Source organism: Chiroxiphia lanceolata, chromosome 29, assembly GCF_009829145.1.
Source record: "Chiroxiphia lanceolata isolate bChiLan1 chromosome 29, bChiLan1.pri, whole genome shotgun sequence".
Taxonomy (NCBI): domain Eukaryota; kingdom Metazoa; phylum Chordata; class Aves; order Passeriformes; family Pipridae; genus Chiroxiphia; species Chiroxiphia lanceolata.
The window spans coordinates 1054970-1079838 of record NC_045665.1 but is presented as its reverse complement, the minus strand read 5'-3'; the positions used below and the strand labels follow the sequence as shown (position 1 = coordinate 1079838).

General features: G+C 62.0%; 5 protein-coding genes across 5 annotated transcripts in view; 2 read left to right on the top strand and 3 right to left on the bottom strand.

The window, feature by feature from the left end:
* LOC116799863 (E3 ubiquitin-protein ligase RNF115-like) overlaps positions 1 to 24869 on the bottom strand; it is a 94466-nt gene that overhangs the window by 23920 nt on the left and 45677 nt on the right. The gene's annotated exons all lie outside the window — the stretch shown is intronic.
* Positions 1888 to 2993, bottom strand: LOC116799876 (bolA-like protein 1; the record flags this gene model as incomplete). The annotated part of the gene is given in 7 exon segments (XM_032713341.1): positions 1888 to 1919; positions 1922 to 1960; positions 1963 to 1986; positions 1989 to 2048; positions 2051 to 2195; positions 2198 to 2258; positions 2882 to 2993. Coding segments are annotated over 6 exon segments (351 nt in total), but the record flags the coding sequence as incomplete, so codon positions are not given.
* Positions 6129 to 9253, top strand: LOC116799837 (hemojuvelin-like). Its single transcript, XM_032713240.1, is given in 6 exon segments — positions 6129 to 6384; positions 6740 to 6901; positions 7601 to 7644; positions 7646 to 8101; positions 8511 to 9021; positions 9024 to 9253. Coding segments are annotated over 6 exon segments (1509 nt in total). The 5' UTR covers positions 6129 to 6164; the 3' UTR covers positions 9140 to 9253.
* Positions 15590 to 18504, top strand: LOC116799883 (thioredoxin-interacting protein-like). Its single transcript, XM_032713351.1, is given in 10 exon segments — positions 15590 to 15858; positions 15861 to 16037; positions 16704 to 16776; positions 16867 to 17014; positions 17293 to 17395; positions 17496 to 17753; positions 17861 to 18020; positions 18128 to 18261; positions 18264 to 18274; positions 18362 to 18504. Coding segments are annotated over 10 exon segments (1170 nt in total). The 5' UTR covers positions 15590 to 15788; the 3' UTR covers positions 18398 to 18504.
* On the bottom strand, positions 21861 to 24500 carry LOC116799871 (DNA-directed RNA polymerase III subunit RPC7-like). Its single transcript, XM_032713337.1, is given in 12 exon segments — positions 21861 to 21954; positions 21957 to 22020; positions 22107 to 22220; positions 22315 to 22381; positions 22513 to 22573; positions 22672 to 22740; positions 22801 to 22804; positions 23015 to 23103; positions 23106 to 23142; positions 23806 to 23855; positions 23858 to 23942; positions 24487 to 24500. Coding segments are annotated over 11 exon segments (642 nt in total). The 5' UTR covers positions 23925 to 23942; positions 24487 to 24500; the 3' UTR covers positions 21861 to 21934.

The following is a 24869-nucleotide window of genomic DNA, read 5'->3' as shown; positions in this document are numbered from 1 at the left end:
GCCCTCGGCAGCTCCCTGGCCCTCAAACTGCCCGAGACGCGGGGGCAGGTCCTGCAGTGATGGGGGGGACTGGGGGAGAGGGAACACCCCCCTTGCCCCCTCCCTCCTCCTCCTCCTCCTCCCCGGGTATCCCCCCCCCTCCCAAATCCAGCTCTCCCCCCGCCCGTGCCCCCGGGATTAGTCGCGTTAGACACTGTGAACGTCTTCTTGGAGCATTTGGGATCTTTTTCATTTGCACTTGGCCCCTTCCCCCTCCCCCAGATCCTTCTGACACCCCCAAAGCTCCCCCCTGAGCCCCCAAACCCGCTCCCGACTGCCCAAACTCCCCCCCACGACCCCCAAAACCCCTCTGAGCCCCCCCTCATTTCTTTTCTCGGTGTCACCCCTCTGTGATCGCTGCTCGTTCCTGGGGGGGCTGTGGGTTTGGGGGGGCCCCAGCCTTGGGAGGGGGGGACACACAGGCCCTGTGCACCCCCTGAATCCCTGCTGAGCCGAGGAGGAGGATGAAGGCTCTGAGTTTTCCCCATCCCCAGGGAGAGCACCCAGCAAGGTCCCCACAAGGATTTTGGGGGGGGTCCCCTGGAAAGGGGGGCTGGGTGGCCTTTTGAGGTGCAAGAGCCCTTGGGGTGCCCCGGGGGGAGGGCACAGGATATTGGGGTGCAGGTCCCTTTGGGGTGCCCAACATTTTTAGGGTTAAAGCACACACCCTCCCCCCCCCTCCGGGGGTGCCCCCGCTTTGGGGGCCCAACTTTTGGGATGCAAGCACAGTCCCCCCGGCCACGTCCCCTAGTCCTTGGTGTCATTTTGGGATCCAGTGGGGGATCCCCAAAACTGCCAGTTAGTGATTTTAACTGATTTTTGGATTTTCCCTCTTGGGGGGGGGGTGGGTGAGGGGAGCTCCTTGCACCCCCTTTTCCCTCCCCAGCCCTGTTTCCCTTCCTGAACCCCCATATCTCCCTACACCCTCTTTTAACTCCCCTCTTTCCCCCTCCCCCCCAGCCCAAAACCACCAGCGGTTTGCAAAGCACAAACACCCCCCCACACCCCCCCAAAAAAGAATCGGGGTTCAGGGTGGGTTCCCAGTGCTGTGCCCCCCTCCTATAAGAACTGGGGTTCAGGGGGTCCCCAATGCTGTTCCCCCCCCCCCAGATCACCCCCTAGGGTCGGTCAGAGCCCCCCACAGCCCCCCCTTCCCAGGGCAGCCCCCCCGTTCTGAGCAGCCCCCCCCCCCGTGTGCTTTGTCCCCCCCTCGTGTAGCTGGTCCTTGGGGCCCCCCCGGCCCCCCCCCCTAGCTCTGTCGTGCCGTGCTGTAGTTTCAGGTGTTTGTAAAATTAAATGGAAAAAAAACCCCAACCGAACAACTAAACCCACCCCCAAAAAACACATAATTATCTCAAAAATGCTCCCCCAAAGGATTTGCTGGACTCTGAGCTGCCCTCACGCCCCCCTCTTCAAAAGAACACGTTTATTTATTTGGTTTTGGGGCGGCGGGAGGGTGAATTCACTTGGAAATTAAATTAAATGGGGAGGGACACCCCAAAAAGCCCCCCCCCAAGGGTGGAGTGGGGGAGGGGGAACGAGTGTGTGTGGGGGGTCCTGTGGGGGGACAGGGGGTGATGGGGGGGAGTGCGATATGGGGGGGCTGGGGACGATGTTGGTGGGAGGGGGATCAGCCCCATATTTCTGCCCCCCCTCCCGCTGCACTGACAGCAGGGTGGGGTCCCACGCTGACACCAGGTGGGGGTCCTGGGGGTCCCACGCTGACACCAGGGTGGGGGTCCTGGGGGTCCCACGCTGACACCAGGGTGGGTTCTGGCCGCCCCTCCCCGCGTTGCTGTCACTGCTGCCCGGCCGCCGCCTCCTCCTCCTCCTCCTTCTTCTTCTTCTCCTGTCCCGCTTGGAGCCCCCCAGGCAGGGGGCGCCGGGGGGGCCTGGGGGTCGCTCTGCCACTGCTCGGGGTGCGGGCGACGATCTGCAGGGCGTGCAGGGCCCGGCCAGCTCGTCCCGCAGCGCCTCGTGCACCAGGCGGTGCCGCTGGAGCGGGGGAGCCCCGCGAAGCGCCCGCTCACCACCAGCACCCCGAAATGCTCTCGGCGCCGGGGGGGCCCCCGTGGCGGGGGAGTCGTCCCGCACCTCCAGTGGGTGGGCTGCAGGGCCGCCGTCAGTTTGTCGCGGATGGCCCGGCCAGGGGTCCCCCCGGGCCACCCATGGCCCCCCCCCCCGTGGCCGCCAGGAGGGGACCCCGCATCGGAGAGGGGCTGCGAGAGAGAGAGGGGGGGCTGTTGGGGGAGGCTGACAGGGAGAAGGGGGTGACAGTCGGGGACATCGGGGTGACAGTCGGGGGACACGGGGGTGAGTCTGGGGGGGGGGGGTCTGAAGGAACCCACCCCGAAAAATGGGGGAGCACGTGGACAGCACGAGGGGGTGAGTTTGGGGAGGGGGCGAATTTGGGGAGGGGTGAGTTTGGGGAGGGGGTGAGTTTGGGGAGGGGTGAATTTGGGGGGGGGTGAATTTGGGGAGGGGGTAGTTTGGGGAGGGTTTTGGGGAGGGGTGAATTTGGGGAGGGGTGAATTTGGGGAGGGGGTGCGTTTGGGGAGGGGGTGAGTTTGGGGAGGGGGTGAGTTTGGGGAGGGGGTGTCCCGGCGGGGGCGGTGTCGGGCTCGGAGCTGGGCAGGGGCGCGGGGGGAAAAGGGCCTGATCCCCCCCATCCCTCCGCCCCCCAACCCGGGGGTGCACCCGGAGCCCCCCGATCCACACGGAACCCACCCCGGCCGCCCCTCCGCCCCCCGATCCCACTCGGGACCCCTCGCAGGACCCTCACGGACCCCCCGATCTCCCCCGGGACCCCCGCCCCCCCCCCCGGTTCCCGCCCCCCCCTCACCGCTCGTTCCGCTCACGCCGCCCGGGATCTCCCCGCCGCCGTCACGTGACACCGGCGCGTCACGTGACCCAACGCCCGCAGCCACGCCCACGGGCCGAACGGACCACGCCCTCCATGCCTCCGAAGACCACGCCCACGGCAAAACCACGCCCCCGCCCTCGTCCTTATATGGTGTGTGGGGCGGGGACAGGGCGGGACACGGGGGGATACGGGGGACACGAGGGTGCAGAGGGGTACAAGGGCTCCTGGGGCTTCAAGGGGTGCTGTGGGTATGGGGGATGCGGGGGTGCAGGGGTGAAAGGGGTGCAGAGAGTACAGAGAGTATGGGAGGGTGCGTGGGGTACAGGGGTTTGGTGGGGATGGGGGTACAGGGTTTGGTGGGGATGGGGGGTACAGGGGTTTGGTGGGGATGGGGGGCAGGGTTTGGTGGGGATGGAGGGTACAGGGGTTTGGTGGGGATGGGGGGTGCAGGGGTTTGGTGGGGATGGGGGGTACAAGGGTTTGGTGGGGATGGAGGGTACAGGGGTTTGGTGGGGATGGAGGGTACAGGGGTTTGGTGGGGATGGGGGGTACAGGGGTTTGGTGGGATAGGGGTACAGGGGTTTGGTGGGGATGGGGGGTACAGGGGTTTGGTGGGGATGGGGGTACAGGGGTTTGGTGGGGATGGGGGGTACAGGGTTTGGTGGGGATAGGGGGTACAGGGTTTGGTGGGATGGGGGGTGCAGGGGTTTGGTGGGGATGGGGGTGCAGGGGTTTGGTGGGGATGGGGGGTACAGGGTTTGGTGGGGATGGAGGGTACAGGGGTTTGGTGGGGATGGGGGGTACAGGGACCTACAGGGGGTACAGAGGGCCTGGGCGGGTACAGGGGGCACAGAGGGGCTGGGGGGCTGTGGCACCCAGTGACCCCCACATTGAAGCCACGCAGAGCCCGGACCTTCCTCCCATTGATGGGGAAATTGGGCAGGGGAGGCTGCTGGTGATCCCAGTATCCCATGAGATTAGTGGCTGGACACTGCCACCACCCCACAGTGTCACTGCACAGGGCAGGACCCCTCGGAGTCCCTCTGCAGATCTCCAGAGCATCCAGACCCATCTGCTCACAGATTTTTTTTAGCCCCCAGCTGCCCTGCCCCGGAGCAGGTGCTTGGGAATGGGATTTATCCACACGTTAGCATCCTGGAGCAGCTCGGAGCAGTGGGATCCTGTGGGATTTGGGTTGAAGCTTCGAGCCAGGTGATTCTTTCCCTGACCCTCTCAAGGTCTTCTTTCTCCAGGTGTAAGAATGAGATACCCGCTTCTCCTGACATTTGTCACATCTCCAGGACCTTCTGAGCTCCTCAAAGGAGGGAGAGAGGAAGCTCTGGAATGGAGAATCCTGGAGGAAAAGCAGCACTCCACACCGCTCTCATCTCCACGGGTTTTTCCATCTCCCTGCTTGCAGAGCGGGAGGAGAATGCTCCCCTGCCAGGGTGCCCAGGCCAGGTGCTCCCATGCTCCAGGAGGCAGGTGCTGCTGGAATGGGAGCCTCCTTGGATTCTTCTTGATTTCTTCCAGTGCCTGAAGAAACCTCAGGATGGGCAGCTCCGAGTGGCCCATCCAGGACTCCGTGTCCACCTCACCCGCCGCTCGTGCGGGCGCTTGGGAAGTCTTGGGCCCTCCCCGCCTTCTCCTCCCCTCCCCTCCCACTGGAATCCGCCTTTGGGGATCAAAAATCCTCCTGGCTATTTATAAAGCACCGGTGGAGCCCCCTCGGCTCCCGCTCCCAGTGACGGATCCGGCTGTCAGATCCTTCAGCTGTTTCCTGCTCCCTCCGCTCCCAGCCCGGGTGGCAACAGCCGGGATTCCCTCCTCATTCCCACCCGGAGCCAGACCCAGGCCAGGGACCAGGATTCGCCTCCGGAGGGTCTGGGGGATTTGGTGCCCATCCCGTGGCATTGCTGGGGTAAGTGAAACACTGGGAGGTGCTGGGGATGGAGGGGTGGGATTTATGCCAAGCACGGTGTGGAAGGACGAGTGGATCCTTTGGGATTGACTGTACGCATGGCCCAACCTGGTATCCCTCCTCCAGCTCTTTAGCAAATCCTGTTTCCCCCAAATACTTCCCTTCCCACCCCAATCCCAGCACTGCAGCTCTCCTGGGCTCAGGTGGGCACGAGGCTTCGCTCCCTGCTGGGCAGAGCCAGGCCTGGAAAACAGCAGGAGCTTGATTTCCAAAGGGATTTGTGGGTGCTGGGGCGCTGAGGGATCAAACTGTCCCTCCCAACACTGGGATCCCTGTCCTCTCCCATGGCCTCTAAAATAGACCTGGAAAATCCTGGCGTGGACGTTTTTGACCATTCCTCCTCCCTGCAGAAAGGGGCTGGTGCAGCTCCTTGCTGCACCCATGCAGGTGGGATTTTGGGAACGCAGGTGGATTTTGGTGGCCCAGCGGTCACCGACCCCTGGGGACACCGGCCACCTTCGGCCCGGGCTGTGTTTGTGTTCAGGACTTGGCTGGGCCCCAGGAGGGGAAGCTGTGAGACAAAATGCTGGAAAAGCATTCCCTGTGGGGATACATCCCAATCCCTGTTAGGATACATCCCATTCCCTATTAGGATACACTCCATTCCCTGTGGGGATACACCCCATTCCCTGTGGGGATACACCCCATTCCCTGTTAGGATACATCCCATTCCCTGTGGGGATACATCCCATTCCCTATTAGGATGCATCCATTCCCTGTGAGCATACACCCCATTCCCTGTGGGGATACACCCCAGTCCCTGTTAGGATACATCCCATTCCCTATGAGGATACACCCCATTCCCTGTAGGGATATACCCCATTCCCTGTTAGGATACATCCCATTCCCTATGAGGATACACCCCATTCCTGTGAGGATACATCCCATTCCCTGTGAGGATACATCCCATTCCCTGTGAGGATACATCCCATTCCCTATGAGGTTACATCCCACAGGGAAAAGCACGGTGCTTTTCCACAGGGACTCACTCCTGGGGGTGCAGGTGGAGGTTTCCAGGAAGGAAACCCGTGGAGCTCCAGGGAAGCTCCTACAGGGGACGTGACCCCACAGCCCCCAGGGTTTGGGGGCTCCTGAAGCTCCTGTGCCCCCCTCCAACCCTCCACCCCCGTGCTCCTGCTCCCTCTGCCGCTCCGGCTGTCGTTCCCAGCTGGATCTGAGCCCGGCTAAATTTAGGAGGATCGATGTCATCCCCGCCTCTGCCCCGCGGGGGAAAGGACGGAGCAAAGGTGGCTGGGAGGAGAAAGGGGAGCACGGTGCTGCATGGGGGCTCTGCTCCCCACCCCTGGCACAGGCATCCAGAACCCCGGATTTAATCTGGATCTGAGGCCATGGAAGAGCCCAGGGAGGCTGGAATTTTCCCGGGTCATCCCATGGAGCTTTCGGCTGTCTCTTGGGGCAGAGCTGGTGACAAGGACACCCATGTGTCCCGCAGGGAAGGAGTTCTGGGTGCCAGGATGGTTTCCTGAGGAGGCTGAAGCAGGTGAGAGGGGCGGGAAAACAGGAATGAGGGTCTGATGAGCAGGACACGGTGCTGGCACCCAGGGTGCTCCACTCACACCTTGGTGTCCCCAGACCGAGGGAGGATTAGGGTGCCCAGCACCCACACCCCGAGAAAACACCTCAAGCTGCATCTCAGGAGGTTTAGGTTGGATATCAGGGAAAGTTTTCTCATGGAAAGGGTGGTCAGGCCCAGGGCAGTGGTGGAGTCCCAGCCCTGGAAGTGTTCAAGGCTGTGCGGATGTGGCACCTGGGGACAAGTTGGTGGCCTTGGAAGTGCTGGGTTGGACTCGGTGGCAGCTGCAGCCCTCTCTGATCCACCTCTGCTCCACTTCCAGGGGAGCTGCCGGATGACACCGGGAGCTGCCGGTGGGTGAGGGACCCCCCGGTCTCCGCATGGATGGGAATGGGGAGACCTGCTGGCAGTAGGAGCCCAGGACAGCTGGAAAACCCCGGCCTCTTCCTCCGCACGCTCCTCCTCCTCCTCCTCTGCAGGCATGGTAAGGATCCACATGGGAGGTTCATCCCAGGGACTGAGCCCTGCATCCCAGGGGATCCAAATTCATCCCAGGGACTGAGCCCTGCATCCCAGGGGATGCAAATTCATCCTAGGAACCAAACCCTGCATCCCAGAGGACCCAAATTCATGCCAGGGACCGAGCCCTGCACCCTGGAGGATCCAAGTTCATCCCAGGGACTGAGTCCTGCACCAGGAGACAATTCCTTCCAGGAAGGGTCTCCATGGGAGTCTGGAGTGGGTTAGAACAGGGAGACAAGAGGGTTTCCATGGGAATCTGGAGTGGGTTAGAACAGGGAGACAAGACCTTCCAGGAAGGGTTTCCATGGGAATCTGGAGTGGTTAGAACAGGGAGACAATTCCTTCCAGGAAGGGTTTCCATGGGAATCTGGAGTGGGTTAGAACAGGGAGACAATTCCTTCCAGGAAGGGTCTCCCTGGGAATCTGGAGTGGGTTAGAACAGGGAGACAATTCCTTCCAGGAAGGGTCTCCTGGGAATCTGGAGTGGGTTAGAACAGGGATACAAATCCTTCCAGGAAGGGTCTCCCTGGGAATCTGGAGTGGGTTAGAACAGGGATACAAGTCCTTCCAGGAAGGGTCCCCTGGGAATCTGGAGCAGTCTGGACGGTGCGAGGTGGGAGGAGCAGGGGCCGCCCTTGCCCACCCCATCCCTTCTCCCCAGTCTCCTCCCAGTGCAAGATCCTGCGCTGCAACTCGGAGTACGTTGGCGGCGACGCTGCCCCTGCGCGGCCCCGGCCGGGGCGCCGCGTTCTGCACCGCGCTCCGCTCCTACTCCCGCTGCACCCGCCGCACCGCCCGCACGTGCCGCGGCGACCTGGCCTTCCACTCGGCCGTGCACGGCATCGAGGACCTCATGATCCAGAACAACTGCTCCAAGGAAGGGCCCACGGCGCCGCCCCGGCCCCCCCCCGCCCCCGAGCGCCAGGGCCTCGAGTCGCTCGACGTCTGCGACTACGAGCGCAGCTTCCTCTACAAGCACGGCCGCCCGCCCGCCTTCCAGCACTGCGCCGCCTTCGGGGACCCCCACATCCGCACCTTCCACCACGACTTCCACACGTGCCGGGTGGAGGGCTCCTGGCCGCTCCTGGACAACGACTACCTGTTCGTGCAGGCCACCAGCTCGCCGGTGGCCAAGGGGTCCAACGCGACGGTCACCAGCAAGGTAACGCTGCTGCGACGGGACCGGGTGGCAAATCCGGGGGCAGGGCTCCCTAAAATACCTGGGGAGGGCAGGAGTTGCTTCGGCGAGACGCAGGGAGAGCGAGGAAGGAGGGAGAAGAGGGATGAAGGCTGTCGAGGGGACCCTCAAACGCTCCCATTGTCATGGGGTGACGACGTGGTCTGTGGGGTACCCAGAAGGATCTTGGAAGTGTTTGGCTCTGTCTCCGTTTTCCGTTGCTTAAATGGTGCTAAGAAAAGAAGGAAAGGAAAGATCGCTGTTATCCCAAAAGAACCGTGGGGGTGGTTCGGGGATGGATCAGTGGGGTGGACACGTATCCTGGGATACCCCGGACACCTTGGGATGGGGACGCGGCCGCCGCGCTCACCTCCCTCGCCCCCTCTCCCCGCAGCTCACCATCATCTTCAAGAACATGAAGGAATGCATCGACCAGAAGGTCTACCAGGCCGAGCTGGACAACGTCCCGGCGGCCTTCCAGGACGGCTCGGTGAACGGGGGCGCGCGCCGGCCGGGCGGGAGCAGCCTGGCCATCCGCGAGCGCGCGCCCGGGCGGCACGTGGAGATCCGCGCCGCCTACATCGGCACCACCATCGCCGTGCGCCAGGCCGGCCGCCAGCTCTCCTTCTCCATCCGCGCCGCCGAGGAGGTGGCCCGGGCCTTCACGGAGGAGCAGGACCTGCAGCTGTGCGTGGGCGGCTGCCCCCGCAGCCAGCGCCTGTCCCGCAGCCCCCGCGGGCGCGGGCGCGTGCCGGCCGACACGGCGCGGGCGCTGTGCCGGGAGATGCTGCCCGTGGAGGACGTCTACTTCCAGTCGTGCGTCTTCGACGTGGTGACCTCGGGCGACGCCAACTTCACCATGGCGGCCCGCGGCGCGCTGGAGGACGCCCAGCTCTTCCTGCCCGACCCGAGAAGCTCCACATCTTCCAGGCCGGGGCGAGCTGCCCGCGCGTGTCCTCGTCCCCCCCCCTCCTCCTCCTCCTCCTCAGCTCTGCTCTTTGGGTGGTTTTGTTGCACTTTTAACCCCCGCCCCGCTCCGTGTGGGACCCGGGAGAGCGGCTGGCTCCGGATCTGTGGCTGCGACCGGGAAAGACGCCTCACCTTGGATCGGGGGTCTCCGCAGCCGAAAGGAATTGGAGACCTGGACCACGGGAAAGGGGAGGGTGACCCCCTGGTTTGCACTCACTGCTCTCGCATGGGTGGTGCCAGCTGATCCCAGCTCCTCTCCTGAAGGCACATCCCAGTTTTTCGGTTCGATTCTCACGTGTTCCTTTTTCCCCAAGGATGTGACGTTGCAGCAAAATAACACCCAGGGTTAGAAACCCCCTCTGCCCCTCAGAGCCTTCCCATAACTCACTTCCCGTCTTTCTCCTGGTGTTAATCCAGCAGAATTTCGTTCAGGAGCCCTACAAATGCAGAAATAACGGACTGAAAGCCCAAATCCCAGTTTTTAGCAGTTTGGTGGATTTGGGACCCTTCACCCAGAAGCAGAGCATGGCCACGAGTCGGTTTTGGGAGCGTTGTGACCGAGGGGGAACCAGTTTTCCATCTCCTCCTCTTCCAGGATAAACAGCAGGCTGATCTCCAGCAGTGGGAGCTGTGGAGCACCAGGCCTCGGATATCCCAGGCCGCCGTTGCTATTTTTCCTTGTTGTCTTGGCACCTGTGCGGACTTGATTTAGCCGGGTCTGGACTCGGGACCAGCATCAGGTTTCAGGGAGGGAAAAAGCACCCCTTGGGAATCTCTCTCCCTTGGGCCCAGATTCTCTGCCGCTCCTCAAATCCAGCCCAAACTGGGGGTTTCGCTTGGAAAACAGAATTCCTGATGGCAAAGAGCCAGCTGGGCACACGGATGGGCAGGGGAACCCCCCGGGGAAGGTGCAGGACTGCAGAGGGGAGGGCAAATTTCACGTGTTTCAGAGGATTTCAGCAAAGCAGCCGGAGTTCTAAAGGAGAAATGTTTTCCATAGGAAGACTTCCCTTTATTTTTAACAAAGGACTAAAAACTTGGCCATGCCTGTCCCATGGAGCTGCAGGAAGAACCTTGCAACTCCCCATGGGGAGAAAATCCTTTGTGGGAATAAGATTCTCTGAAGGGAGAAAATCCTCCAGAGCAGGGTTGACAGTGCTGGAGCTCCTGGTAGAGATGGGACTGGCCCCGTCCAGGAATATTAAAAGAAAGAATTGATTTTTATAGCAAAAAAAAAATGTATAGGTACAAATTTAGATCAAAATCAATGAAATAAATAAAAATCAATTCAGCCCCTTCCAGATGTGGAACAGCAGCTTTTTGCCAGCTCAGGCCTCACGTTTGATTTGATGGGGCAGGACATAATTACCCTTGAGTTGGAGCCAATCAACAAGAATTCCACAGGGAAAGGAGGGTTCCCAAAGGAACTGGACTCTCCTTCCCCCTGGCAGCCCATCGCCTGCACCACCAGCTCCGGGGCCTGGCGCTTTCCTGGATCTCAGGTGGGATCTCTCTCAGGATCCCACCTCCGAAATTTGGAGCCCAGAGCTCCCAGACTGAAAATGTCCCGGGATTCTGAAGAGCTGCCCCTGAGCCAGACAGCTCTGGTTGCAGGTTTGAGGCTTGGCAGCTCCACTTTGTCACACCAGGAGCTGCCCAGCTGGAGCAGTTGTGGATGAGTTAAGGAATCATTAAGGAATCATAAAGGTTGGAGAAGCCTCTGAGATCATTAATCATTAACTGTCCCCCAGCCACCAGCGACCCATGTCCCCAGGTGCCAGGTCCACTTGTTGTTGAGCACAGGGACAATGCCCTGTTCCAGGGCCTGAACACCCTCTCCATGGAGATATTCCCCCAAATATCCAACCTAGATCTCCCCTCTGGTCCCATCTCCTGGGAGAAGGCCCCGATCCCCCTCCAGCTCCAGCCACCCAGGTTGGGTGCCTGGATGCGGAACAATCCAACCTGGGCTCGCACCAGAGCTGGATGGGGTCGCTGGGGTTGTTTTTGGGAGGCGGCACCGGGCTGGGAAGGTGAAGGGTCGCTCCAAAGTCCGCTGACGTCAATGGAAACGCGCTCGTCGGCATCAAGCTGGGATCGGCGCCAGCGTTCCTCTCCTTTATTCCCGCGGGGGGAAAGGTCTGTCCTCTGCTTCAGGGCGTCCCTGGGAGGCCTCACGTCCCTGTCACACCGAGGAGGAGCATGGAATCATCTGGGGAATGGGCCGGGCCCATCCCACGCTCGGCACGTTCCCCCGGAGTGGCTGGACCTCCGCCAGGCCACGGCGCGGGTTTGAGCCCCCACGGAGCGTCCACAACTCAGAACACACATGGTCCACCCTCCCCGGGGCTGCTCACGGCCAGGAGAGCTCCCAGCAGCAAAGGAATACAGAAATTTTCCCACTTTTCAGCAGCCAAAGCTGTGAGGGAGAGTTGTGGATTCGGCCCGCAGAAGAGAAGGCTTTGGAGAGACCTCCAAGCATTCTCCAGTGCCTGAAGGGGTTCCAAGAGAGCCTTGTCACCCTTTTTTTTGTTGTTGTCCCTCTGTCACCCAGGGGTGGGTGGGTGGTGATGGATGGATGGATGGATGGAAATCCTCCTCTGCCGTTCCTGGGAAAGCCTCTAGGTGTCCACAGCAGCCAGTGCACGGGAGGGCTCCAGCACCTCAGAGCTCCAGAGCCACGGATGTATTCATCCTCATCCCAAACAACCAGGAATCACAGAATTCCGGCCTTGTTTGGGGCGGGAAAAGACCTTAAAGACAATCCCATTCATGGCAGGGACACCTTCCACTCTCCCAACTGGGCTCCAAGCCCCATCCAACCTCGCCTTGAACACTTCCAGGGATGGGGCAGACACAAATTCCCTGGAAAACCTGTGCCAGGGCCTCAGCACCCTCACGGGGAAGAATTTCTCCCCAAAAATCCCACCTAACGTGCCTGGGGAGGCTCTGCTGGGAGCTGGGGGAGGTCACATCCTCCCGGCCGGAGCAGAGCTGATGTCACCGCCTCTTCCTGCCCTGAGCAGATGACAAACACGGGACTTTCCAGACCCCGAATCTGAATTCCTCCCTGTTTACGGATGGCCGAGCTCTTGTGGAGCCTTATCTCGGGCTTTCCCTGCTCCAAGAACACCATCTGGGCATGAAAGAAGGGAAGAATCCCGCCTGGACAAAGAAGCAGTGGGAGCGTCCACATCCCGGTCTCCAGTAGGAGCTGGAAAAGTGGGGCTCCAGGGGGAAAATCTTCCTGCCCAAGCCCTGAGAGGACTTGTCCCCACTCAGGGGGGGGTAAAGGGGACCCTGATCTGTGTGCCTGGAGAATCTCAAACATGGGGGGGGCACAAGCCTCTGCCGGGGATAAAACAGCAAAAAAAGGGGATTTTTAGGGAATCCCCAGGAGGATCTGCCCCAGGAGCTTTCCCAGTTGCTCCTGGAAGATTCCAGACGAGTGTCAAACCTCTGTGTCCCAGCGATCCCGCAGAACTGAGTGTTCCCTGCCTCCAGCCAGGCCCTACAGACCTTTCCCTCCACCCCCAACCCGCTGCTGTGGTTTAGGAACCAACCCGGAGCCTCCAATCCTGGAAATCCTGGCCGTGGGACAAGCGGTGGCTTTCCAGGAGCCATCCCAGTCCCACAGCTCCTCGTTTTGCAGCTGGGAGCTGTTCCCAACGTTCCCTGCACACAAACAACTGGAGGAAATGCCTTTTCCACCCCAGCTCCCGACCGCACACCCGGGACACTCTGTCCCCACGCTCCAGCCACTGTGGATCCCTTCCCAGCCCTCTCTGCCCCTCCCAGCCGGGAATTTGCTGGAAGGGACCATATATGGTGAAAACCATGGAGCAAACAGCCCGGAGAGGCTGCGGGGCTGCCGGTGCCCCCCGGGCTCACCGACAATCCCGGCTCAGTGCTGGTTGTCCCACAGCCGGGACAAAGGCCAGGCTGTCACGGGCAGAGTGGCTTCTCCTGGCAACCGATCCCAGTGACCTGGAGCAGAAAAACACGGATCTTATCAGCGCCGGGCGCTGTGCCGGCAAAAACAAGTCTGTGCCATGCCCAGTTCCTTCCCCGGGACCCACCCAGAGCCCAGTGAGTCACCTCAGGGCCCCAGTTTCTCGCTCCGTGGCTTTGGAAGTGGGTTATGCCTGGGAAAAAGTGTTAGTCACACCGGCCTGGCCATCTCTCGCCCCCGGCCAGGAACTCTGGGAAAAGCCACGGATCCAATTGCTCTCCCCATCCACTCCCCCTCAGCAGTGGGGGATCCTCCAAGCACCAGGATCCTGCGGGAAAGCAGCTGGGAGGGGGGTGCGTGCCTTAAACAGCAGTTTAGTGGGAGCAGGAGGTTGTCCTCGCCCAGAATTCCTGGTGGTTTCCCCTCCTGATTCCCCTGTTTTTGAAGGACATTGGGAGATGTGGCTTTTTACAAGCAAAAATCCCACAGTGTTCCCGACCTCCCCGGATCCATCCAGGGGTGTTGCCAGTGCAGGAAAACCTCCTGGAGCAAACCTGAGCCCCTTCTCCTGAGCAAGGGAATTCCAGCAACAGCAGGGAGGAGGGAGGGCTTGCCATCGGATGGGGGTTAGGGGGGGAAAGGTCGCGCTGATTGACGGGTCTGGAGGAATTCGGAGAGGATTTGGGATGTGGAACGTGCCTTGGATCATATCCTTGGCAATTTCCTCGGCATTGGGCTTCAAGGCCCTTTGGCTTTGTTGGAATGTGTCCGAGCAGCCCAAGGTCGGGTTCCTTGGAAAGGTGGACACCCACGGGAACTGGAGAGGGAGAGAGCGTAAACACGGCTCCGACGGGAACGCCGATCCAAGGGGTCAAATATCCCACGGCTGGCAAGGCTAAAAAAACCTCCCCTCCTTTTGCCAATTTAGAGCAAATCCTTAATTCTCCGTTAATCCAGCGCTTTTTTTTTTCCCAGCGGGAGACAGTGGGGACAGGAGGAAAAAGGTGCAATTCCTCCACTCCGCACCAAACCACGGAATAATTCCCTCCCAAGGAGGAATTCTGTCCTGCGGTTTGGCAGGAGAGCAGTTTATGCCCCACGGTTTATCCGGTGCTTTATCGTTTATACGATCAGGTGTGAATTAACTCCGGGGGAAGGAGGGGATGGAAGGGCAGGAAAAGCGCCAGGAACACTCGGACAAACAACCTCTGAAGGACAACTCCCAACAAAAGCTTCCCACCGGGGTGGGAAGCACCGGGAGCCCCCATTTCCATTCCTCCGGTGCTGGGTGGCTCCATGAACATTGTTCTCCCGTTTCCTCTGCTCCCAGCACTTTCCTGAGCTGGGAAAGCACTGAGGGTCGGGAAAAGAGGGGAAAGAGCCGCCGCCCTGGCCCAGGGAGTGAAATCTGAGGGTTTCTCGGAGGCCAAAGTCTCCTGTGGGGGGGGTTAAACACTGTTCCACTCCTCAAATCCCAGCTGGAAAAGGGGGCCATGGTTTATGGGGTGGATGTGGTGTTTGCTGCCCCTTGGATCAAGGTTTAGGGGGATATTTTGGGGAAGATGGAGTGGGAAGGGTTCCTGAAACACAACCACAGAAGGAGGGAAAGATTTGATCCTGAACCCCCAAATCCACCCTCATTTATCTCAAATAATGGGGGGAGTGTACGGGGGGGGGAATAGCACAGGGGGGGGAGGCTGAGGGAACCCCTCAGAATCAGTTGAGAGCAGTCCAGGGGCTATGGAAAGTGGCAGAGGGGGGAAAATCCCCCCCAGAGGGATTCAGGGACTCCTCGGGTCAGGTTCGATCCCATATCCCAAATCCACCCTTGTTTACCCCAAATAAGGAAGAGTGGGTACCCCAGAGACAGCCGAGGGAGGCCAGGGTGGGCTCTGGGAAGTGGCAGAGAGGGCAAATACCTCCCTACCCCCCTCCCAGGGACTGAGGGAGCACCCCAGGATCTGGTTCTATCCCGTACCCTGAATCCACCCTTATTTACCCCAAATATGGGCGTGTGGGGCTCCGTGGGGGCTTCGGAGAGGCTGAGGGGGGGCAGGCTGCTCTGAGTGGGGAGGGGGAAACTGAGGAAGGGGGTGACGCCACCGATGACCCCCAGGGCCGGCCCGGCCGCTCCCAGTTGTCCCAGTACAGCGCGGCCCGTCCCAAACTGGGGCCGGCGCTCCCCCCCCCAGTCCCGGCGCTTGGGAACATGACATTCTGTTCCGCGCTCGCCATTGGCCGCCGCCGCCGCCCGTCCTCGCTCGCCATTGGCCCTCCGCGCTGTCACTCAGCCCGGCCGGCTCCCGCCCCCCCATCCTCCTCATTGACCACGCGCGCCTCTCCTTCACACGCTGTCCACGCTCCGCTCGCGCCGCTCTGATTGGCCGGCGCCGCTGTAAACAAGGCGGCGGCAGCCAATGGGCGCGCTGATCACGCGAGCAGCACGCCTGGACACGCGCCCTCGGCGTGGCGCCCCGGCAGCAACAGGCGCGGGCGGGGGGGGGGGCGGGGAGCCCGAGCCTATAAAAAGCGCGGCGGCCGGGGCTGAGCGCACAGCGCTGAGGGCAGCGGCAGGCGCGGACGTTATCAGCCCGGAACAACTCCTAAAAACCTGTCCAGTCGCCTCAAAACAAAGCGTCCGTCCAACCGACCTTTGTGCCTGTGACTCGCCTGGTTCCAGGCGGGCTTTCTTGCTCCAAGGTGTTAAAGCCCCACAAGCTTTCCTTTTTGCGTCCCCGCGCTGCCCCAGCCATGGTGATGTTCAAGAAGGTGAAGAGCTTCGTGGTGCTCTTCAGCGAGCCCGACAAGATCTACTGCAGCGGGACAAGGTGGCCGGGCGTGTGGTCGTGGAGGTGGCCGAGGTGACCCGCGTCAATGCCGTCAAGGTGTTGGCGTGTGGGGTGGCCAAAGTGACCTGGGCCAAGGGCCCGGCCCAGTGCCGGCAGGAGATGGAGTACCTGCGCTTCGAGGACGTGCTGGCGCTCGAGGAGCAGCCCACGGGTGAGGGCACGGGGCTGGACGGGTACCCTCAACCCAACCGTGCCCCTGGGCTTGGTCCCATGGGGGGCTGCGGTGGGGCTGGATCGAGGGCAGAGGGGTTGGGAGGGGGCAAAGAGCCTCGGATGCCCCTGGGGTTGGCACCGTGGGGGCTGTGGTGGGTCACTTGGTCACCAACGGAGTTGATGTTGTGCCTTAAGTCTGGGAGAAATGACCAAACCCGCAACTTAAAAACTTCTGAGGGTTTGGCCAAGTCAAGTCAAAGTTGGGGAGCTGAGGGACAAAATCAGAGGCTGGGGAGCTGCCGTGGTGTGTCCTGGCACCACAAGCAGGGCTGGTGACAGGACACAAGGAGGGCACAGGGATCACACCCCAGAAAGGAACCTCCTCCGAGTATGGAGAGGGGGACTGGGAGAGTGTCCAAAGATAACCAGGAGGGACAGCTGGAGCTGGGAGATAAGGAGGAGCTGAGGGTGGGGTGGGGCCAGCGGACGCAGTGTTCTGCCCCGCGGGGTGTTGGTGAGGTGAAGGGAGCAGCACTGAGAGGACACGGGGTTCCCGGGCGGGGGCAGGTGTTACTCAACAGCTCTGGTTCTGTCACCACTGGAAGCGGAACCAAGGATCACCCTGGAGCTCCATCTGATGTTTCCCTCCCCTTTTCTCCCACAGATGACGACGGCTCCGTCATCCTCAGGCCTGGGAACAAGTACGAGTACAAGTTCGGCTTCGAGCTGCCCCAGGGGTGAGTATGAGGCAGCACCCGCCTCTGGGGGTGGAATTAAATTGGAAAATCCCTGTTTTGGCGCTGGAGTGACCCCCTGTGTGTCTGCAGGCCGCTGGGCACCACGTTCAAGGGGAAGTACGGCTGCGTGGATTACTGGGTGAAGGCATCCCTGGAGCGCCCTGCCTGCCCCACCCAGCAGGTCAAGAAACGCTTCGAGGTGATGGATCCCGTGGATGTGAACACCCCGGAATTGCTGGTGAGCCTCGAGTACTCCAAAGCCTTGGGAAAGCCCCTGGGGAGGGTCAGCCCGACCCCGGGGTGTCGAGGCGTGTCTAATCGGTTTGGGTTGAGCGGGATTAAGGGTGGGATTAAGGAGCTCTGGATAATTCCAGAAAGCGACACCGGGCCGGGTGGGTTCTGCAGCTCAAGGGGAACTTGAGGCTTGGTTGCAAAGAAAAGGGGAAGGAAGCAAAGGGAGGAGGGAGTGGGAAGGGCAGGATGGGACCAGCGTGTGACCGTTCCCTCTTTCCACAGTCCCCAGTTGCAGCCAAGAAGGAGAAGAAGGTGTCTTGTATGTTCATCCCGGACGGGCGCGTGTCTGTCAGCGCCCAGATCGACAGGAAAGGCTTCTGTGAAGGTGAGGATCGCTGGGAACAGGGAATGGGGGGAGGGAGGTGAGTGTGGGACCAGCGGGGGAAAGCCCCGGCATCCCTAACGCCGGGTCCTTGCCTCGGCAGGCGACGAGATCTGCATCAACGCGGACTTTGAGAACACGTGCTCGCGCATCGTGGTGCCCAAGGCGGCCATCGTGGCCAAGCACACCTACCTGGCCAACGGCCAGACCAAGGTCTTCTGCCAGAAACTCTCCTGTGTCCGTGGCAACCACATCATCTCGGGCACCTCCGAGTCCTGGCGCGGCAAAACCATCCGCGTGCGCAAGCTCAAACCCTCCATCCTGGGCTGCAACATCCTGCGTGTGGAGTATTTCCTGCAGTGTGGGGGATCCTCTCACCCCCTCCTCATCCTCCTCCTCCTGCTCATCCTCCTCTTGGGGATCTCGATCCCGTCCCAACACCCCTAAATCCCGGCTCTCCCCCTGCAGATCTACGTCAGCGTCCCGGGCTCCAAGAAATCATCCTGGAGCTGCCGCTGGTCATCGGGAGCCGCTCGGGCATCGGGAGCCGCAGCTCCAGCATGGCCAGTCAGACCAGTTCCGAGATGAGCTGGGTCGACCTGAACCTCCCGGATGCTCCAGAGGGTGAGTGGGTGGGATCCACAAGGTGGGATCACAGTGTGGGGATATACCCCAAGGGGCTCGGAGAGGAGGGTGCACAGGTAAGCTCACGGGTATCTCCCTGCATTCCCACAGCCCCCCCTGCTATCTGGACATCGTTCCCGAGGATCACCGGCTGGAGAGCCCCACCACTCCGCTCCTGGATGATCCCGACGGGTTCGACAGCCCCATCTTCATGTACGCGCCGGAGTTCAAGTTCATGCCCCCCCCACCTACACGGAGGTGAGCGCGGCGCCGGCACGGGATGGGCCGGGTGGATCCGGGATCACCGGCCCAGCTCCCTCACCCGCTCCCTGCTCCGTCGCCCAGGTGGATCCCTGCGTCGCCAACAACAACGTGCACTGAGCGCCGCGGCCGGCGGGTCGCTCCCGCTTATCCCGGACTCGGCTCCGTGTGCCGCCCGCCCGCGGCAGGGCACCTGCTCCCAAGGAACTGCCACATTCCCGGGGAACCGCCGCGTTCCTGAGAGGAGCCACCGCTCCGGTGGCCGCTGGAACCTTCCAGAAAAAAACCCCGGGCGCTCCGAGCCGGCGGAGAGCCTTTGTGGACTGGCAGAGGAGAGATGATGCGGATCCGGCTGGAAAAGGGCTGGAAAAGCTCGGCTGCCGCGCTGCCCGTCCTCGCACAGTGACGGGAAACGCTCGGCTCTAATTCCATCCTAATTCCCCGACTCCGGGCGCTGCTCCGGCCAAGGGAGGGGGACACTGTGACACCACAGATCCGTCCTGTCGTGACACGCCCCCACTGTCACGACTGACACCTTTTCTATTTGGTTTTGTACATAGTTTGTTTTTTTGGGGGGGGGGGGGGGAAGCACAAAAATGCAGATTTTGTACCTTTTCGTGGGCCCCTGGGGGGCAAAATTTGTAATAAACGAGTTGAAACCGAGCTGCCACCTCGTGTCCTTCCGGGGGAGGGGATGGTTGGGGGGCAGCAGAAAGCTCTGGGGGGGGTGGGATTGACCTGCTTTTCCTGATCTCTGGTTTTCCTGGGAGCAGCCCCGGCGGGGTCTCCTGGTTTTTCCAGGGGAAAAACTGAGCAGAAAAGCAGTGCTGGTGAGGGGAAACTGAGGCACAGGGAGGGAAACGGGCACAGGGAAGGGAAAAGGGCACAGGGAAGGGAAACTGAGGCACGGGGATGAGGGAATATTCCTGCCTTTTTCGGGGCTGCTGCCGGAGCCTCTGCGGCTCCGGCTCTTTTTATGGAATGTGGGTGAAAGGTACCGGTGATGAGGAACGAGGCTGTGACCTTGGCTCTGCTCCTTCCCCTCTCACCCACTTGGAGCCCCCCCCAAGACCTTGGCTCTGCTCCCTCTCCCCTCGCCCACTTGGAGCCCCCCAAAAACCCCCCCAGGCCTCGGTTCCCCCGCTGGCCCCTCCCCAGCCTTTTTCCTGGCCAGGCCTCAGTTTCCCTTCGGAGCCAGAGCCATTCCCGGCTCCGGGCCAAGCAGGTGAAGGGTCACCCTGCTCCGGGCCAGGAATAGGCAGGATGGGCTGGGCCAGGAGGAACTGCGGGGGCAGAGGCAGCCCAGGGCCCCCCCAAAAATTAAGGAGAAGCCCCCAGTCCCCCCTGGAGACCCTAAAATAACCCTTCCCCCCTCCAAAGTGGTGTTTCCCCCCCCTGGAAAAGGCCCAGGAGGAGCCCCCACCCCCAAAATCTCACCCCTACATGGCAGGGGGGGGGATGAATGAACCCCACAGTCACCCTGCCCCCCCCCCCAATTTACAGCTCCAATTAAACTAATTAAGGCCATAAACCTTCCCCCTCCCTCATTGGCCTGCCTGGACTTTGTGCTGGAGCAGCTCTGGAGCAGGATCCACATGGATCTGGGGGAGCAGCCAGACCCTCACTGCCCCCCCCATCCCACCCTGGTTTTGGGGGACCCCCATAGCTGGGGATCCCTCCATGGTTTGGGGACAAACTCCCTCCCCCTCAAGGCAGCCCGTGGCTCCTGGCACTTCCAAAGGGCCCAGGGTAAACTGGGAGCACTGGGAGCACTGGGAGGGGGCAGCGAGACACCCCAAGAATGGGATGGGATGGGATGGGGTGGGAATATGGGATGGGAAGGGGGTGGGAGCACGAGTGGATCAGTGGAGGGGGGACACTGAGGCTGGTGGGGGACACACGTATCCCAAGGGATTCCAAAGGATTTGGGGCACCTCCCCACCAGGCAAGGGGTGGGGGGTGCAGATCCCACCCTCTGGAAGCTCTGGGAGTCCTGGAATTGCCACGTACCCCTGGGGGCACCTTCCCTGGGGGGAGGGAAAAGAGGGAAAGAAATGGGGAGAAAAAGGGGTGAGGGGGGAGGAAAAGGGAAAGAAAAACAGGGAGCAGCTGGAAGTCAACAAGTGTTGGAACATTCGTGGCTGGGGGAGGGAAAACCGGCCCCAAACAGGAACTGGGATGGGGGGGGGGGCAGCACGTGAAGCTCATGTGAGCGGCCCCCGCCCCGCCCCCAGGCACAAACAACCTCCCTCCCCCGAAAAACACTCTTTCCTCCCCAAAAACCACTTCCCCTCAAAAAACAATGCCTTATCCCCCCAAAAAAAGCCTTCCTCCTACCCCCAAAAAAGCCACCTCCCCCCCAAAAATGCTTCCCCCCTCAAAAAGGCCTCCCCCCCGAAAAAATTGCCCCCCCCAACAACTTTCCCCCTCTGAAAGCAACTTCTCCCTGAAAAAAAGCACCTTTCCCTGCCCCAAAATCCACCTTGGCCCCTAAAAAATGCCTTTTCTAAAAACACCTTCTCCCCCCACAAATAACCTCTCCCCCCCCAAAAACCCCACAACTTTCCTCCCTCAGAAATGCACCGTTCCCCCTGAAATACCCCTTTCCCTCCCCAAAATACACTCTTTTCCCTCAGAAATACACTTTTTTCCCCCCAATAACCCACTTTGCTCCCCAAGAAACCCACCTTTCCCCCCAAAAATCCATCTTCACCCCCAAAAATACACCTCTCCCTCCTCAACAATCGACCTTTCCCCCCCAAAAAATTTCCCTCTTCACCCAAAAAAAACTTTTCCAAAAAGAATTACACCTTTCTCCCCCACACAAACAACTTCACCCTCCAAAAAAACCCTCTCTCCCCAAACCAAACATTTACCCCCCAAGAAAACCACCTTCCCCCCAAAAAACCCGACCTCCCCCCTCCCCAAACCCTTTTCCCACGAACACTCCCTCTTTCCTTCCTCAAAAAACATGTTTTCCACCCCAGAAAACACCTTTTCCCCCCAAAACTCACAAATGTACACATTTACCCCCCCCAAAAAACCCCTTTTCTCAACCAGGAGCCCCCTCCCCACCAACTCCCCCCCCCAAAAAAAAAACCACAAAAACCCAAACCCACGGAGCTGAGCTGGAAACGCCAAAATCCGCTTTAATCCACCCAAAAATTGTTTTTAAAAATAAGCACGAAAGTTTAAAAAAGCTGCTGGAAAAGGGGTTGGGGGAAATGGGGGAGTCCCCGGGGGGGGGTATCCCAAATTTGGGGGGGGGGGGGTCCCACTCCCCCCTTTCCCGGAGCCCCGGTGCCACCTGGTGGTGGGACGGGGGAGTGACAGGGTGTCCCCAAGGCGGGTGACAGGGGACCCCAATGTCCCGGCGGGGGCGATGGGGGACCCCAATGTCCCGGCGGGGGTGATGGGGGTCACTGGTGTCCTGGGGGGGTGACGGGGACCCCGGATTTGAAGGGGGGCGGGACAGAGGACCCCGATGTCCCAGTGCAGGGGTGAAAGGAGACCCCAGTGGCCTTGGGGGCTGGTGACAGGGGACCCCCGTATCCCAAAGTGGGGGTGTCAGGGACCCCAGTGTCCCAAGGAGGGGTGACAGGGGTCCCCGGTGTCCCAGGGGCTGGGGGGGTCCCCGCTCTCGGGGGGTCCCCGGGGTCAGTACACGGCCTCGTCCCGTTGTCGTCGCTGTCGGGCCCGAAGCTCTCCCCGTTGTCGAAGTAGGACAGGACGTAGTCGGTCTCCTGGGGGGGGACACGGTGGCACCTGAGGGTTTCCCCACCCCCCCAACACCCCCGGGGTGCCCCCATCACTCCCCCCCCCCCCTCACCTCTTCGTGCTCCTCCTCATCGTACTCTTCCTCCTCCTCCTCCTTGCCCTCTTCTTCCTCCTCCTTCTCCTCTTCCTCCTCCGACGTCACCTCCTCCTCCTTCTTCTCCAGGCTCTGAGGGGGCCAGAGGGGTTCATGGTGGGGGACACACACCCCCCCATCCCCCAAAATCCAGCCAGGGGGTGTCCTGTCCCCCCCACCTCGCTACCTCCAGCTTCTTAATGGTCTCCTCCTTGTCGGGTGTGACACGCTGCTTGGGGACGAGGGGGTGGTCCCTGGGGGGGCACAGGGACTGTCACCCCCCGGGGGGGCACAGGGGACTGTCACCTCCCTCGGGGGGGCACAGGGGACTGTCACCCCCTGGGGAGGGCACAGGGGGCACTGGGAGGGGAGGAGGGGGGGTCACTCACTGCCTTTCCGCACCCGCCGCACCCGGATCTTCAGCTCCCGCGGGAGCCGCCGCCAGTCTGGGGGCAAAGTTGGGGTGGGGTGGGGGTCAGCCCCCCCTCCTCGAGCCCCCCATGTCCCTGTGACCCCCTCCCCGGGTCCCCCCGTGTCCTCCCACCTGGGTTCCAGTCGATGGCGCTGTCCACGGGGCTGGAGAGCTGGTACTTGTCCGAGTAGCGCTCGATGTCTGGGGGGGCAACAGAGGGGGTCACTCTGGGGGGGGGACAGGACATCCAGCCCTGGGGACCCCTCTGGGACCCCCTGGGACAGCGCAGATGGGGTGGGCGGAGCCCAACGTGGTGGGGTGTGTGGGGCTGGGGGCTGGATGGGTGTGGGCTGGGGCTGGATGACAATGGGACAGGGCCCTCTCTGCCCCCCAATTCCTGCCCCTCCTCCTCCTCATGGGGGGGGGGGTACAGGAGGCTCAGTATCCACATCCCACACCCCCCCATTCCCGGTACCTCTGCGGGGAGCCCCGGTTTGACGAAGTAGGGGAGGCCCCTCATGGCCCTGCGCAGCTCCTGCTTCAGTGCCAGCATGTACTCGCCCCCTCCCCCCCTGGCAGGGGTGCAGCACGGTGCTCCAGGGCCTGGGGGGGGCATGGGGGTGATGAGTGTGTCAGTGCTCAGCAGCCCCCCAAAAATCCTCCCTGGTGCTCCAGGGCCTGGGGGGTGGGCATGGGTGTGATGAGTGTGTCAGTGCTCAGCCCCCCCATAAATCTCCCCTGGTGCTCCAGGGCCTGAGGGGGGCACGGGTGTGATGAGTGTGTCAGTGCTCAGCTGCCCCCAAAAATCCCCCCTGGTGCTCCAGGGCCTGGGGGGGGGGGTGATGAGTGTGTCAGTGCTCAGTCGCCCCGTGGACCCCTCTGGTGCTCTAGGGCCTGGATTAGGGAAAGGAGGGGCAGGGGTGTGATGAATGTGTCAGTGCTCAGTTTCCCCCCCCAGTGCTCCAGGGCGGGGGGGCATGGGTGTGATGAGTGTCAGTGCTCAGCCCCTCCATGGTCCCCCCCCCAGTTCTCCAGGGCCTGGATTGGGGAAGGAGGGGGGGGGCACGAGTGTGATGAGTGTGTCAGTGCTTAAGCCTCTCATAAACCCGGGGCTTGGATTGGAGAAGGAGTGTGTGTGTGTGTGTCATGGGTGTGATGAGTGTGCCAGTGCTCAGCCCCCATGGACCCCTCTGGTGCTCCAGGCCTGGATTGAAGGGGGGAGGAGGGAGGGGAAGGTGTGATGAGTGTGCCAGTGCTCAGACTCACCGGGAAGAGCGGGGAGGGCTGCAGCGTGGGCGGGGGCAGCGCGTCCCCTTCCCGATCCCCACGGCCTCCACGTTGAACGTCATCTGCCCCCGGCCCCGGCCCCGACCCCGGCCCGCCATCCTGGGCCCGGGGCGGCGCTGGGGGGAAAGGGGGACACGGTGACACCCCCGGCCCGGCCTCCACTCCCGGTGTCCCCCCCGGTCCCGCTCCCCGTCCCCGTCCTGTCCCGCTCCCCAGCCCGCTTCTCCCCTCGGTCCTGTCACGGTCACTCCTCCGGTCCCGGTGCCCGCCCTGGTCCCGATTCTCCCCGTCGTGGTCCCTCGGTCCCGGTGTCCCCCCCTCCCGTATCCCCATTCCTGGTCCCTCCCGGTGCCCCCCGGTCCCGCTGTCCCCTCACCCCATATCCCCATTCCGGTATCCCCCCACCCCTATCGCTATTCCCGGTCCCAGTCCGGTGTCGCCCCACTGTCCGTCCCCATTCCCGGTCTCGGTGTCCGCCCACCCCTATCCTCATTCCCGGTCCCAGTCTCGGTGTCCCACCCACTCCCTATCCTCATTCCCGGTCCCAGTCCGGTGTCCCCCCACTCCCCATCCCTATTCCGGGTCCCAGTCCCGGTGTCCCCCCACTGTCCATCCCCATCCCCATCCCCGTCCCGGTCCCGGTCCCGGTCCCGTTCTCACCCCGCGCACGCGCAGTCGCTCCACGTGTGTCCGGGGTTTCCTCGGCTCCGCCCCGCACGGAAGGGGCGGGGTTTGGCCTCTAACCTGCGCTGATTGGCGGGTGATCCCCAGGGGCCGAGGGGCGGTGCCGGTGGATGAATGGGGAGGGGGCGGCCGGACGGGCGCGATGGATGGACGGGGCGGGGGGAAAAGGGGGCGAAGGGGCCCCTGGGCCCCCACCCCCGGATCCCCCCAGCCCCTCTGCCCTGGGGCAGCTCAGCCCCCCCGGTACTGGGGCCTCGCTGGTCCCCAGCCCCGCACGGCCCCAGTTCCACTGTGCTCTGCCCCCCAGCCCCACTGTTTGGGACCCCCAGTCCCGCTGCCCTACGGCCCCAGTCCCACTG